General features: G+C 36.2%; 1 protein-coding gene across 2 annotated transcripts in view; it reads left to right on the top strand.

The window, feature by feature from the left end:
* The window catches only part of LOC110113671 (probable amino-acid acetyltransferase NAGS2, chloroplastic), a 23,812-nt gene extending 10,225 nt beyond the window's left edge, over window positions 1-13,587 (top strand). The window contains exons 4-10 of one of the 2 annotated variants that reach the window (XM_020846413.2): window positions 6,781-6,885; window positions 9,008-9,355; window positions 11,335-11,432; window positions 11,777-11,888; window positions 12,038-12,203; window positions 12,459-12,531; window positions 13,264-13,587. In XM_020846413.2, coding sequence (XP_020702072.1) covers window positions 6,781-6,885; window positions 9,008-9,355; window positions 11,335-11,432; window positions 11,777-11,888; window positions 12,038-12,203; window positions 12,459-12,531; window positions 13,264-13,423 — 1,062 coding nt within the window. In that variant the 3' untranslated portion in view covers window positions 13,424-13,587. Of the gene's footprint in view, window positions 1-6,780; window positions 6,933-8,934; window positions 9,356-11,334; window positions 11,433-11,776; window positions 11,889-12,037; window positions 12,204-12,458; window positions 12,532-13,263 lie in introns of both variants that reach the window. The other variant, XM_020846368.2, reaches the window with a different exon arrangement.
* The last annotated feature ends 830 nt before the right edge of the window (window positions 13,588-14,417 follow it).

The raw sequence follows: 14,417 nt of genomic DNA, 5'->3' as shown, positions 1-14,417 counted from the left end.
TCTACAATCAGTTCCATCACCATGGTCCCCCAGTTCACCTTGGTTTCACCCAAGGTCTGTAGCCACTTCATGCCCAGAATGACATCTGTGCTACCCAACTTCAGGGGTAGGAAGTCCTCTACCACCCTGATCTCCTGTAGCCTCATCTCCACCCCCTTGCAGATCCCAGTGCTGGACTCAATCTTTCCTGTCCCCATCATCACCCCATAACTGCCTGTCTCAGTAGGCTCCATTCCCAGCTCCTCCGCCACCTGAGTGGATATGAAATTGTGGGTGGCTCCACTGTCGATCAAAACTACTACCTCCCTCCCAAGGATCTTCCCCTTCACCTTCATCGTATGGCTAGGAGTAAACCCCAACACAGAATTGAGGGCTACCTCCAACTGGGGATCAATCTGTTCCTCCTCAGAATCATCACACTCTTCAGGCGCCTCGTCTATATAGACGGTGAGAGCCCGAAGGGCGCGATCCTTGCATCTATGCCCTGGAACAAACTTCTCCTCACATCTGAAACAAAGGCCCTTGGCCCTCTTCTCCTGCATCTCCTCCTCAGTCAATTTCTTGAAGCTTCCAGCAGATCTGGTCACCCCGCTCTTCTCCTTTCCACTCTCCTTAGGGACGCTTGGGCTTGGCCCTTTTGGAGCCAAGTAAGTGGTAGTTGTCCTGGTGGGACCTCCTGAGTGGTTGTTTCTCCAAGTTCGGGCGTTGGTCTTTTGATTCTCCACCAACTGAGCCAATTCCATCGCCTCCCTCAGGTCTCTTGGTCTCATGACCTTCACAGCATCTCTAATTTCTGGTTTGAGGCCCTTCATAAAATTTTCCCCCAAAGTACTGTTTGAGAGGCCCTCCATGTCTCCCACTAAACTCTCAAATTTCTTCCTGTATTCCTCCACTGTTCCCTCTTGAGTGAGGGCGTAGAACTGTTCTGATATCTCCCATGGGCTGCTCCCCCTGAATCTCTCCCTGATAGCCTCCTTGAAGTCCCTCCAGGACCTCACCGGTTCCCACTTATCCATGTACTTGAACCAGGCAAATGCCGCCCCTTCCAAGCACATACTAGCAGCCATCAATCTCTCCTCCTCCATCAGGCCGTTCACTGCAAAATACCTCTCCACCTTGTGGATCCACTCATCCACATTTCCCTCCTCGAATACTGGCATTTTCAGCTTCCTGGCCCTCGTGTCCACCCCGTATGCCCTATTCCCCCCATGGCCTCCTCTGTCCCAAGCTATGGGGTCTTCCCAAGTTCCTCTTTCTCCATATCGGGGCTCATCCTCCCTCCTTGGCCGCCGGTAGCCATCTTCCCCTCGTGCCCCGCCATGGTGGTTATAGATCCCCCACGGCCGGTCCACTGGGTCGGGCCTCCGACGTCGCCAATCATCTTCTCTTCCTTCCCGGAAGTCTCTCCGTCTGTCATGTTCTTCTCGCCTGATGGACTCCCGAGGTGGCATCCTCCCGTTGCTGTTAAGCAGTTCCACCTCCTCTTCCTCTTCTGGATTCACCTTCTCCTTACCCCTGCTCCCACTACCTTCTCCTCTTTCCTTCACTGGCATAGCCCTTGCTTGCCCTTCCAACAACTTCTTCATCATCTCCTCCAAAGCCATGAATTTCCCTTCCACATTCTCGCTAAATGTGGCCATCTTCTCCTCCAGATCCGCCTTAAGTTGACCCATCTTGGTCTCCAAGACTTCTACTCTCTTAGATGCCATGGGAAACGACGAGATGCCTCCGGATCCTCCAAAAATCAGCAAAAAACTGCAGCGAAACAATGGAGAAAACAGCCCTCCACCGCCCGGATCTTGCTCTGATACCAATTTGATAGGAAACACTTGGATTGGTGTTTCTTACCCAAAACCAAGAAGAACCAATGCCAAACTGCTGTCCACAGTGGAAATCAGCCAGGAAACAGGGAAAGACAGGAAGAAAACGCGAAAAATCTGAGAAGAAATTGCACAAAACTATTGTATTTCAATAGTAGAAGCAAAAACCATAAGAAAGATACAATATTCTTCGATTCGAGAGGAAGAACAACTCTCCAACAATCTCCGGCAACGCCAAGAGCCCAAACAAGAAACCCTAGAACTCCAAGAGAATACAAATTCAAGATAATCCCTCATTCACACCCAAAACCCCTAATTAACCATAAAGGAGTTTTACAAAATGTCTAAACAGCCCCTCGCATTCAAAATTTCCCTCCCAAAAATCTTCCCTGGCCCCCGTCGGCTTCGCTTCGCCCGCTCAGTTCCGCCTCCCGCTCGCGGTTCCGTCGCGAGTAAACATGAACCTAGACCGGTCCAGCCGGCCCCTCTTGGGTCGGCGTAACATATCCTCTCGGGTCTTCTACTTGATTGATCCCATCCACATCCACTTCCACATCCACATCCACATCCACATCCAAATGCCTTACTGGTCGCTTGTACGCACAATCCTATGCTTCAATCTCCTCTTATGTCTCCTCCTTTGCTCTATCGTGTTCACTATCACTCGAGTCAGGGTTGCTCCAGGAATGCAAAAAGTTTTGTGGGCCATTAACAAATTCCTGTCCTTGTTCACACCTTGCTCTCACACTTTAGAATTGAACTCTTTTGACGGATGCCAGGCAGTAGAATGTTATGGATTCAACAAACACTTCTCTTCCTCTCTTTATCTTATTTTTTTGTGGTGAGTGTTGTTGAGGTCTTTAGGCCTTAGGAGTGGGAGGACTTTGCATGAAACTTCTTCTCTCCTTTCTTCTATGTGATTATGTATGTGGTTTTAAACGGCTTTTCATTTTGAGATGTGATAAGGGGAATATTTATCGGGAGTCTTCTATTTTGGTTTCTTCCAAACTTTGGCCAATCCAATCAAAGTTGGAAATTTCAGCTTGTTTTGGAACAAATTTCAGCTGAAATTAATTTAAAACTTCCATAATGCTTTGGTTTCGGCGGAAAGCCCAATTGAATTTCCATTTTGAGTAACCATGAAAAGTGTATTTATATACATCTTTTGAGTTTTCAGCATTTGTCTTTCATGTCTTGCATGTTGAGATTTATGCTTGGTGTTTAATTGCTTATGATGAATTGCCATCTAAAGAACTATTCAATTGTTTTGTTTGTTCTCTGACTAACTTAGCTGTGGGCTTGTGGTGTTTAACAGGCTTCACTTGAGACAGTTTTTTTATTACGTTTTAAAGCAGGTTTTTAGTATAAAAATTTGTTGAATTAAAATTTGTTGCTTGAAAATAGTTTTATAAAACAGTAAAAAAGTTGTCTCAAACGAAGCCTACTATGATGAGCTTTTCATTGGCTTTTGATCCCAGCTCTGCTATGCTTCAAATCCTTTGAAAAATCTTCTAAAATCATCTTGGAGTACTATTTATTGAGAGTTTTAACTCCCAAGTCATGTTTTGTGGTTACCCTGATTTGTATTTAAGGTCCAGCTTCCATTTCTTGATGCTTGTATGTTATAATTCCTTCTTGTTTATCTAGAATTGAGACTCTCGAGGCATAGCTAATATCAACTTCTATACACTTGATGAATTTGTTTCCCTGGCCATTTCTTCCTTAAGAGGCAGTGATGATTTTTTTTTTTTTTAATGATGCATGAGTTCCTTTGAGCTTCCAACTTTTGATGCATGCAAGCATATAGCATGATGAAAAGTCAAATTCATCTTTGAATTTTATTTGGAATGTGATACGCTTGGACTTGTCTAGCTGGCCCAACTTGTGGGCTTGCTCCTGCAATATAGCAGGCGCAAGCCTGCTGGTTCGCAGGCTCCCAATCCCCCTCCCTCCCCCCCCTTAGGGTGGGGTCCACTACCTAGGGCTAATTGTTTGAGGGCTATTAAGTCCTTTTATATTATTTTTGTATTTGCTTTAAGTAGGAATTTTTATTTGTATTAGGGTTAGGGCACCAGATAATTGTAGCTAATTTTGTTGTGCTTGGTGCTCGGCATCTTGGGCTCTAGCGGCATCTAGGGATTGGGAGAGATAGATCCTCCTCTTGAATTGAGGATCAACTGTATCTTGGTATTTTCCTTCCATTATCTTTGATTGTTGCAATAAAATTGATGTTTTCTTGTTTTTCCTCAGATTTTTGTGGATATTCCCTGCAGTTTTTTCGAGATTGATAGGTTTTCACTTGAGATCTTCAAATGTTTCTTATCAAATTAGTATCAGAGCAGTTTTTGGGACTATTTTTGGGTTGTTTTTGTGAAATCCGGTGGCCGATTTTTGTCTAAAGAGGGGTTATTTTGCTGTTTGTGGGGTCAATATCTAGATTTTTGAGTCCAACAAAAATCCGAGCATTGATGGCGGCCAAGAAAGTGGATGAGTTGGAAGAATGCCTTGAGAGGGAGATGTTGGAGAAGAGGGCAAAGGTACTATGCTTTAGATGTGATGAGAAGTATTCTCTAAGGCATAGGTGCATTGACTGAACTCTTCAGGTTCTCATCGTCTGTGATGATGAGAAAACTGAGGAGAGAGGTGTGATGCAACATAAAAACAACTTTGATTCTAAGAATGTAAATTACAAACTTCCTTTCAAAATAATTTAAACAAACACTAATAGAATATTGCAACACACCACTTCAAACTCACATTAAATAGGTCATATCAACACCTTATGACTAATCAAAGTTTTTAGAAGAAAGATACAGGTGGAATGTGAGCCGTAGAGAGAAGAATAGATAGAAGTTGGAGACAAAAAATAAGGAATGTAAAAGAGGATAGCTTGCAAGCTATGACAAACCCGCTTGTTTCACGTTCCAAATATTCATAACATATCACTCTCAAAAACTCACTTTTATAAAGGAATTCAGCCCCAATTTATAGGAGTAAGAAGGGGGAATATCATTCAATAGTTCACATAATTGTGCCACCAAAAACAGCCAATAGGAGCCTATCAAGACAACCCATTTAATGTGAAGTTAAAGCACACAACATAGGAAACAATAAGAGGGAAATCAGAACAACCAGCAACAGGGAAAACCGATCCAAACAAGCAACTAGCAATAGGAAAACCAAGGGACAGCATGAAAATCGAACAACCACCATGGGAAGACAAAGCAATCACATTGAAAGACAAAACAACTGCATGGGAAGACCAAACAACTACCAAAAATCCCTCCAAATCAGCCCCTACATGGACTGCATCAAGGTGAGAGTGAGACAAGAAGAGAGGAGGACAAGCTGCATCTTGACATTACAGAGGTATATCCTCCTCTCGAATTGAGGATCAATTGTATCTTGGTATTTTCCTTCCTTTATCTTTGATTATTGCAATAAACTTGCTGTTTTCTGGTATTTCCTTGGAGTTTTGTGGATATTCTCCGTTGTTTTTTCAAGATTGATAGGTTTTCACTTGATATCTTCAAGTGTTTCCTATCAGAATGGTGTTCAATATGGAATTTATCTACATCTTATGCATTCACATAAAACTAGAAATTCATTTACTTTTGAATTCAATCCTCTCCGTTTTATTTAGGGGATTAGCATATGAAAGGTCAATCAATTAGTTGCAGCGCTAATCTGTCCTTAAAACTCTGTGATGACAACTTTCTAAGGCTAAGTGATTCTTCTTTTATTGCTAAATATTTTGCCTCCTAGTTTTGTTCATTTGTGCCAAATGGTTATTTAAAAGGGGAAGTTAAAACATCTTACCATAGGATTCTTAATTTTGATTTCAATTAGTTTTCATTATCTTGAGTATTCAAGATTTATTTGTTGAAACATTTAAGATGTCTTGGTGTCTTATTTAGAAAAAAAAGCTCTGTATTAAAATGGATGTATGGTCTCTTTAATGTAATGTCTTGGCCTCTTGTTCGATTTAGGTAACTATTAGAAACAAATGAACAAAAATAGGTGATAAAATATTTTTCATAAGGAGAAGAACCACTTAAACCCGGGAAGGTTGTCATCTACTGCTTCAACAAACATCGATTAGTGGTTTCATGACACCTGATTGGCTGGCCTTTTAAATGGGTTTATTCCTTAAAGAAAAATGGAGTGGCTCCTAGAATAAATTAGATTAAAAAAACTAACAGTTGGGTGTCAGTTGTAACATGCTTATGTTACTTCTGCATTTGTATATAGCTTGAAGGAACTTTGTAAAGGCATGAACTCTATTTGATCATTTTGGACCAAGCATACATATGGTTTGGGTGTGATACACAAGTTCAAAGTCTCGATTTACAAGCATATTTTATCCATTTTTTAGCAAATGGTACAATATGCTTCTTGGGAGTGCAAATACATTCTGTGGGTTAGCGACATGCTCCAAGTGCCTTTTATGCTCTTATTGCATAAAAATGCTCTATGCCTTTGTTTGTGAGGTAAGTGTTCTAAAAAGCATTTTTTGGGCTTGTCTTTGAGCAGGGTAGGGTAAAATTGCCTGAAGTTTTGCTTTGTCCTTTGTACTCTTAGAGGTGTTTATGTAAGAATATGAATTAGATAATAATTGAAACCTAAATTGTTAAAAAAATTAATCTTTTCATTATAATCTCTTTTATTCAGGAGGGTGGGGTAAAGCCTGAAATTTTGCTTGTTCTTTGTCTCTTAGAGGTGTTTATTCAAGAATATGCCGGAGAAGTGACCAACCACCCACTCCCGCTCAAGTATTGTTCTATAGATTTTAATATCTTCCAAAATTTTGCTTACCTTCTCTCCCTCTTGAAATGTTAACTATTATTAATATTAAATTTTTAGGAAGTTTTCATCAAGTTTTTATTTTTGTTTTTTTTTTAATTGTTTTGATCTGCTCTCTTTCAGTTATACAAAGGGATTACTCTTTTTTGTTTGACAGAGAAGAGGAGTTGTTGAAGGAATTGATTTTGGAGCGACTGGTGAAGTTAAAAGAATAGATGTCTCGCGAATTCGAGAAAGGCTAGATAGAGATTGCATTGTCATTGTAAGCAATCTTGGCTATTCCAGTGCAGGAGAAGTTTTAAATTGCAAGTACGCTTTTAGCTTTCTTCAATGATATTATTAATCCTTATTTTTGGATCTTTTTTTGCTTTAAGGTAGAATATAAGTAGTTATATTTTGTTTTAAAATTTTAATTGTCTATGCCGGACAAGCGACCATCATTGTCTCATTATGTCAAAATTGTATGATTTAAGAAAATTGTTCAGTTTACTTCTTCTTCTCATAGGATAGAAGCAATTGCTGAAGTTTCTTTGTTGGAGTCTAATTTAATTAATTAATATTTGGTTTCAGCGCGTATACAGTAGGATGGCAATAATTGGTAACTGATTTGGTCTGGCTATGTTTAGGCTTATGTTACACACTATCCCAGCTAACTTTATTTCGTTTCTCTTGAGATTTTTTATTTTATTGAAAGTCAACAACTATTCTTTCCTTTATTTTTTAATCATTTTTATTTATTTTGTTTCTTTATTATTATATTTATTGATTTAGAGAAAGCAAATGATAAAGTTCTAAGAGAAGTGCTGACTTCTAGAAAAGAAAGAGTTTAATAATGCTCATATTCAAGTCAATTCGGATATGTATGCAGGAGCTGTTACTTGGAGTCAATTTCAACAAACATAATGGAAATTCACAGAAAAACGGTAAAAAATAACAGATTTTGGAGGAAATAGTGGTTGATTTTTATTAATAACTCAACTAGAAACAAAGATACAATCAATCTACAATTAGAGAGGTAGATTGTCTCTTCCAACCAACCTAGACGCCTCTAGGAAACCCTCACAAAAAAAAAAAAAAACTATAGCAAAAAACTCAATAGAACATGCATGAAGAGAAATAATCCTAGACCGCTCCTTAAATAAGTTCTCAAATTTCCTCCAAAACAAATTTCTTTCCTTATTAATTTTCCCCTTTAATTTGAATTCAGTTAGGAAATATTTCCCTCTTTAATTTGGATTCAATTAGGATATCTTTGCATCTTTAATCTGAATTCAATTAGAAAAATTTTCCAATCGTCCCTTTAATTCCTTTCCTAATATAATGAATTAATTCTTTATTGGGCCACGCAAGAGGGGCCAAAATTTCTCCATTGGATCCTGTTATCGTATCATATTCTTCTTGTTTATATAACTAGAGAGGGAGTTGAAGGAAACTTGAATTATGGAGGTCAACCTTAGAGTCTAAAGGTTTTTCTTTGAGTAGATCTAAATCATAATATATGTGTTAGTATTAATAAATCTAGTGGTGGGATTTTGACTTTGGACGATTAAGTCATTAATAAGAGTACACATTTTATATATCTCAAGTCTATTATATAGATTGAGAAATAGTTGGGGATATTTTTAATAGAATTCAAGTTGGATGGTTGAAGTGGAAGAATGCATCGGGCCTGTTGTGGGATAGAAAAATACTCCTCAAATTTAAGGGAAAATTCTATACGATGGTGGTGAGATCTGCAATGCTTTATGACGCATAATGTTGGCCAATAAAAGAGAAGCATAAAATTAAGTGTTGTAGAGATGAGAATGCTCAGGTGGATGAGTGGCTTTACTCTTGGAGACGGAATGCAAAACAAGCATATATATGAAAAAGTTGAAGTAGCTCCAGTGGCTGATAAGATTAGAGAGAGTCACTTAAATGGTTTGGTCACATAAAATGCCGGCCTTCTGATGACTCGCTTAGGAGAGTAGATGTATTAGATTTGACCTATGTTAAGAAATGTAGAGATAGACCTAAACATACTTGGTTAGAAAATATTAGAAATGACAATTTTTTATTATATTTAAATTAGAATTTGACTCTTAACAGGACACAAAGGAGAAAAATGATTTATGTAGCCACTCCATGTAGTGGAAAAAGACTTGGTGTTGATGTTTCTTTATTATTGTATAAACTTAAACGTTCAAGCTTTTTTTCTGTTGCATTATCATTAGTTAAAATTGCCACTTTAGTTGATTTTGGCTTAATCTAGGTATTTCTTGATTAGACTTTCCTAGTAGTTTGTGACTCTTTTTGGTTTTGAATTGTCCAGCACTTACGAAGTTGCAACCGCCTGTGCCTTAGCAATTGAGGCTGATAAGTTGATCTGCATTGTTGATGGTCAGATTCGTGATGATCATGGATGGCTAATTCGTTTCATGACTCTCCAAGATGCTGATAAGTTGATCAGACAGCGAGCTAAGCAAAGTGAAATAGCTGCAAATTATGTCAAAGTTGTGAGTGAAGAAAATATTAGCTGCGCTGGCTCCCTTGATTCAACTAGAATCTACTCTACTCCGCTGGATGTGAAAGATAAAACTAGGTACAGCGCAAAGTTTCTGAATGGTGTTGGTTTTGATGATGGAAATGGTCTGTGGCCCATGGAGCAGGGATTTGCAATTGGAGGTGAAGAGCGAGTGAGTAGATTGAATGGCTATTTATCAGAATTGGCTGCGGCGGCATATGTATGCAGGGTATGTAAATTTTGCATTTGATGTTGCTACTTTGTTTTGACCTATTTATAGACTCTCACATTTCTTATAAATTGGGTTCTTGTGAGAGCATCTGCTTCTGTTCTTGCTTACAGTATGCACATCTGAATCAGCATCAGTTCTGCACTGCTTCATTTAAGATTTACCAAGTAGCCTTAATAACAAATAAATCTAGCTAAAGTTATTCCAACAATTTTTTTTTGCTTTATTAGAATTTCCTATTTTACTGCCACGTTTGAGCAACTAACTCGGGCTAAAGGTTGTACTTCTGAAATATTTAGTGACCTTTGCTAATTTGTGTTTCTCCATGTGTATGGCAAGCAACTATAGTCATGATGCATCAGTTATGAACATATTCAGAGAAAGCTATGAGAATAGACTACTTCAGAAATAGTATTCTTAGGCCTCGTTTGAGAGGGCGTTTTTTTCCCTTTCATGTTTAGAAATGGTGAAATTATTTTTTGGTCGCTGTTTGGATGGGACCCCTCTATAGAAATGCTTTTTAGGGAACTTTTTTCTACTGTTTTGAAAAACTTTTTGATATTTACTTCTCAGTTAGAAAAATTCATTCCCTAACCGGTATTTCTAAAACTATCTTTTTATGAAAGGTACCGGATAATCAAATGAAGCCTTAAATAGACAGAAGGATCAAAGTAGCCCCTTAATTCTTTGGGAGAGACCAAAATAGTCCTCAACTATTTTGAGAGACTAATTTGTTCCCTCAACTCTTTAAAATGGACAATTTTGTTTTTGTCGTTAAAAATAATGGAAATTTTGGAAGGCAGCCAGCGTATGATCGGAATAACCACAAAAATGAAAGAGAGAACAATATTTGCATTCATAGCAAGAGAGCTCTTGTTGCTACGTCCGATCCATCATGAAGAATGGCAAACTTTCGCGACTTCCGATTCGACAGGAAGGAGCATTGTCGAAGGAGGAAGGATGTTGGCTCAAGAAAAATTGCACGAATGCGCGAATCCCGCTTTGCAGCTGTAGGATTCCACTTCCCTTAAGTCAGATTGTAGTTAACCAGATTTCCCCTGATCGTTCAAAACGCTCCTGTTGCTACGTTAGCGAACTTTAGCGAATTCCGATTTGACAGGAAGGAATGCCGTCGAAGGAGGTGAAGAAAGGCTTTAACGACTCGTTCAAAACCCTACTGCATCCAATAGCAACGAAGAATGCGGATGAGCATCCAACATCAATGAAGAACGCGGAAGAGAAGAAATAGTAGCAAATCGTTTAGGAACTAATTTATGTAATTTAATTAATAAATTAATAAATTATTAAAATGAAAAAAGTAATTACTAATTAGATAGTTAATAATATAAATAATAGATAATTATTAATCAAAATAATAATAGTGGCTATATTCCGCCTGGGCCGTGTGAGCCGGTCCATAAGGGGCCGGCTGGATCGGTATAACATTAATATCCCTAAGTTATTATTAGTTAAGTTAAATAATTAATATATGACTAAAATTTTTAAAATTATAATTAAAAATTTTATAAATTTCTCTTATTAAATAAATGATTAATACTTTTTTTTAAATATAATTACTAAAAAATATATCTAATAAATAGTTTAATTAAAAATTACTAAAATGCCCATTTTTTTAACACTATGAAGTCCAACATTTATTAGTTTGGGTGTTAGGATTAAAATGGTCACATTTTAAAAAGTTGAGCGACCAAATTGGTCCCTCAAAATAGTCGGAGACTTTTTTGATCCCTCCTAAAGAGTTGAGATCATTTTGATACTTTTCTGATTCTTAATATAATAAATTACAAATTTTTGGGGATTTAATAATAAATTTTCTTTTTTTACTAACCAACCTTGATGGGCTGGCTAATTTCTTCTGCAAATGTTCTTAAAATCATATTGCAAATAATCTGTCAAACCCTTACCTAAATGCAATTTTTTAAAGATTTACATTAACTAGTCTAATCTTCCCTGAACAGGGTGGAGTTCAAAGAGTACATGTAATAGATGGCACTCTTGGTGGCGCCTTGCTTTTGGAATTATTTACAAGGGATGGAGTTGGGACTATGGTGGCTAGGTACAGAAACATGAACTTTTGATGACTTCAATTTCCTTTAACAGCATCATATGCAAAATGATTTTACCTTATCCCCAAAAAAATAGGAGACATTTACATACACTATACTGTCTGGTAGATCTGCTTCATAAAGAAATTCATTCATCTTGTAATGAATCTCGTATATTGAAGTTGTATGGCTGTTAGCTTAGAATGTATATCACACGTTGAGTGATCCGAGGCATGTGTTTGTCAATTTTCTGTTATTTAGTATATCACACGTTGAGTGAAACTGCTAATTGTAAGAACATCTTCACCAGAAGCAACTAAATTTGTCTTTCTTATATTTTTTATTTTTTCTCTAGTGATGTCTACGAGGGAACTCGGACAGCTAGAGTGGAAGATCTTCTTGGTATACAGCAACTTCTTCAACCTTTGGAAGAATCAGGAACACTGCTTCGGAGGACCAATGAAGAGGTTTAAGTTTATCTGTCTATTTCTTTTAATTACCAGAAACTCTTTAACCCAATGAAAACGTTATTCTTCTTATTCTTTGTTATCCTTTCAGTTTATGCTTATATTAAGTTCGAACTGAACAGGCTAAATTTTTTTTCTTTTTCTTTCAGCTATTAAAAATATTGGAATCAGGTTCATTTGTTGTTGTAGAGCGAGATGGCTCAATTATAGCCTGTGCTGCACTTTTCCCTTTTTTCAAGGAGAAATGTGGTGAGATTGCTGCCATTGCTGTATCTCCAGAATGCCGAGGGAACGGACAAGGGGACAGACTACTTGGTATAGTTCTTATGTTTGGAATTACTGTTTTCTCAAGTTGTTTTTATTGAAATTTTATTTCTATGTTATTAGCATTGGGATATATGCTTGTATTCTCCTCAACTCTTATTAGATGTTTATGTTTTCTAGCGTATAATTGATATGTTTGCATTATTCCTAAGTTTTTTTTTTTGTAGATTCTTTCTTTTGGGAAACTATTAAAATTGCCTACTTTTACTAAGATATGCCATCATGGATTTTTTTTTTTTGGTACAGATTATGTTGAGAAAAAGGCATCTTCTCTTGGGCTAGAGAAACTTTTCCTGTTGACTACCCGTACTGCTGACTGGTATGCTACTTAATTTTGGGCAATTTTAAATACTAAGAGATGGGTTGGGATTGCTTTTATTTTTTATTTTGTTTATATTATTACTTGAAATGAAAACTTATTTGATTTCAATGATAACATAACCATAACAAAATAAAACATAATTTAGAAGTTTTGTTTCAGCCTTGTCTATTATATATATATGCTATTTTGTACATATGTTTTGTTCTTTTGTTTTTGTTATGATTAATTATAATTATGAATGATTATTTATTATTATTACTATTATTTGCATTAGTGGATGTTTATAATATTTCTTCTTATTTTCATTTAGTTATATAAATTGTTTGTCTTTAAATGTTACATGTATTATTTGATGCAGTGTTTAAGGGGTTGTTTGGTTGGATTACTTTAGGGTTTAAAGTATTTCAAATGTTGTGTTTTTACAAATTTTGTTATTTCATTGAATGCAAAATAAGGCAAAGTAAAGTTTAATTAATGTAATGTAGAATAAAGTAATTCATTTTGAGTGTAAAGCAAATTCTTCCGTTACACCGCAATCTTGCTTGACCGTCACCCTCTATCTTTCCCTGAAGCTGACTATGTATGCCGAATAATCCTCATGATCGAAGCTTCCTGCTACTCTTAAATGTTATTTATTTGAGTAAATAATAAAATTTAAATGGTGCTTTAATGTTGGTTTTTTTTTTTCTATGCAATGTTCTAAATAATTGAGCAAAAATGTGATGACAGGTTTGTGAGGCGTGGTTTCCGTGCTTGTTTCTTCGAATCCATTCCAGAAGAAAGGAGAAAAAATATAAATCTCTCAAGAGGATCTAAATATTATCTGAAATATCTGCAGCATGATGTTGGTGGAATTTCTATTAATAATTCTATTTACCGTTACCAATAAGCTTATTGATTGAATTCTTTTTGTTATCTGCACATGCAGAAACTATTAATCTGCTTGTAGATTCGATCATAAATTGTTGGCTTGGTTGTTCTCCGAGTAGTTTGTATCAATCTTCTAGGATAGCTTTTATTGGATTTTTGTCAATAAAAAGTATATAATTTTTATTTTTGTTTTTCTTAATTATCATGAGGGTTCCAGTTTTATCGTGATAGGGCACAAATTCTATAAGTTTCTGGACATAGGTAGAAGCTTCTTAAATTTGGTTGGATAATTAAGCCCAAATATTGAGCTTCTATAAAACTTTCGATGAGAGGAAATGAAGAATTTACTAAATATTTTTAAAATATTTTAATTTTTTTTATAAATATAACATAGTCAAATATTGCTGAGTATGTGATAAAAAAAGAAAATTATGGCTTTAATATATAATAGGCGATTTAAAAATATATTATTATATAATTATTATGTTAGAGAAAATTTAGGATATTAAAAAAGAAAATTTCATCCTAATTTTACATGAAGATCAATACGTAAATAAAAAATATATATATTATCCACTCATATTTTTACGAGGTTTGATCCACATGAAGTGATCAACTATCTAGATATATTAAAAGAACTTGTTCTTTTTCAATTGAAACATTAGGCACTAGCTTATCCTCATGAATACTGAGAATGTTGGAGATGCGACATGATAATAAGATGATGGTAATCGAATAATGGCAATTGGGTGTCGACAATTTGAACATTTGAAGATGAATGGATTGTGACAATTAACCAATGAATGTATGATCAAAGTTCGTATTTGATTAAGTAAATTTTCTTGAGGCACATCAATAACATTCATAATACGAGGGATAATCCCTGGTATTATGCCTTCAAAAACTTATTCTTTGTATGTTTGAAGAAATTTTTTACAACATTAATACATTACATGAATTGCTACCTTAATGGCTTATTGAGAATAATTTTAGATAAAATTACATTAAAAATT

The sequence above is a fragment of the Dendrobium catenatum genome, unplaced genomic scaffold (genome assembly GCF_001605985.2).
Source record: "Dendrobium catenatum unplaced genomic scaffold, ASM160598v2 fragScaff_scaffold_1028, whole genome shotgun sequence".
Classification (NCBI taxonomy): domain Eukaryota; kingdom Viridiplantae; phylum Streptophyta; class Magnoliopsida; order Asparagales; family Orchidaceae; genus Dendrobium; species Dendrobium catenatum.
The sequence above is the reverse complement of the archived record's forward strand: the minus strand, read 5'-3'. Positions and strand labels throughout refer to the sequence as shown.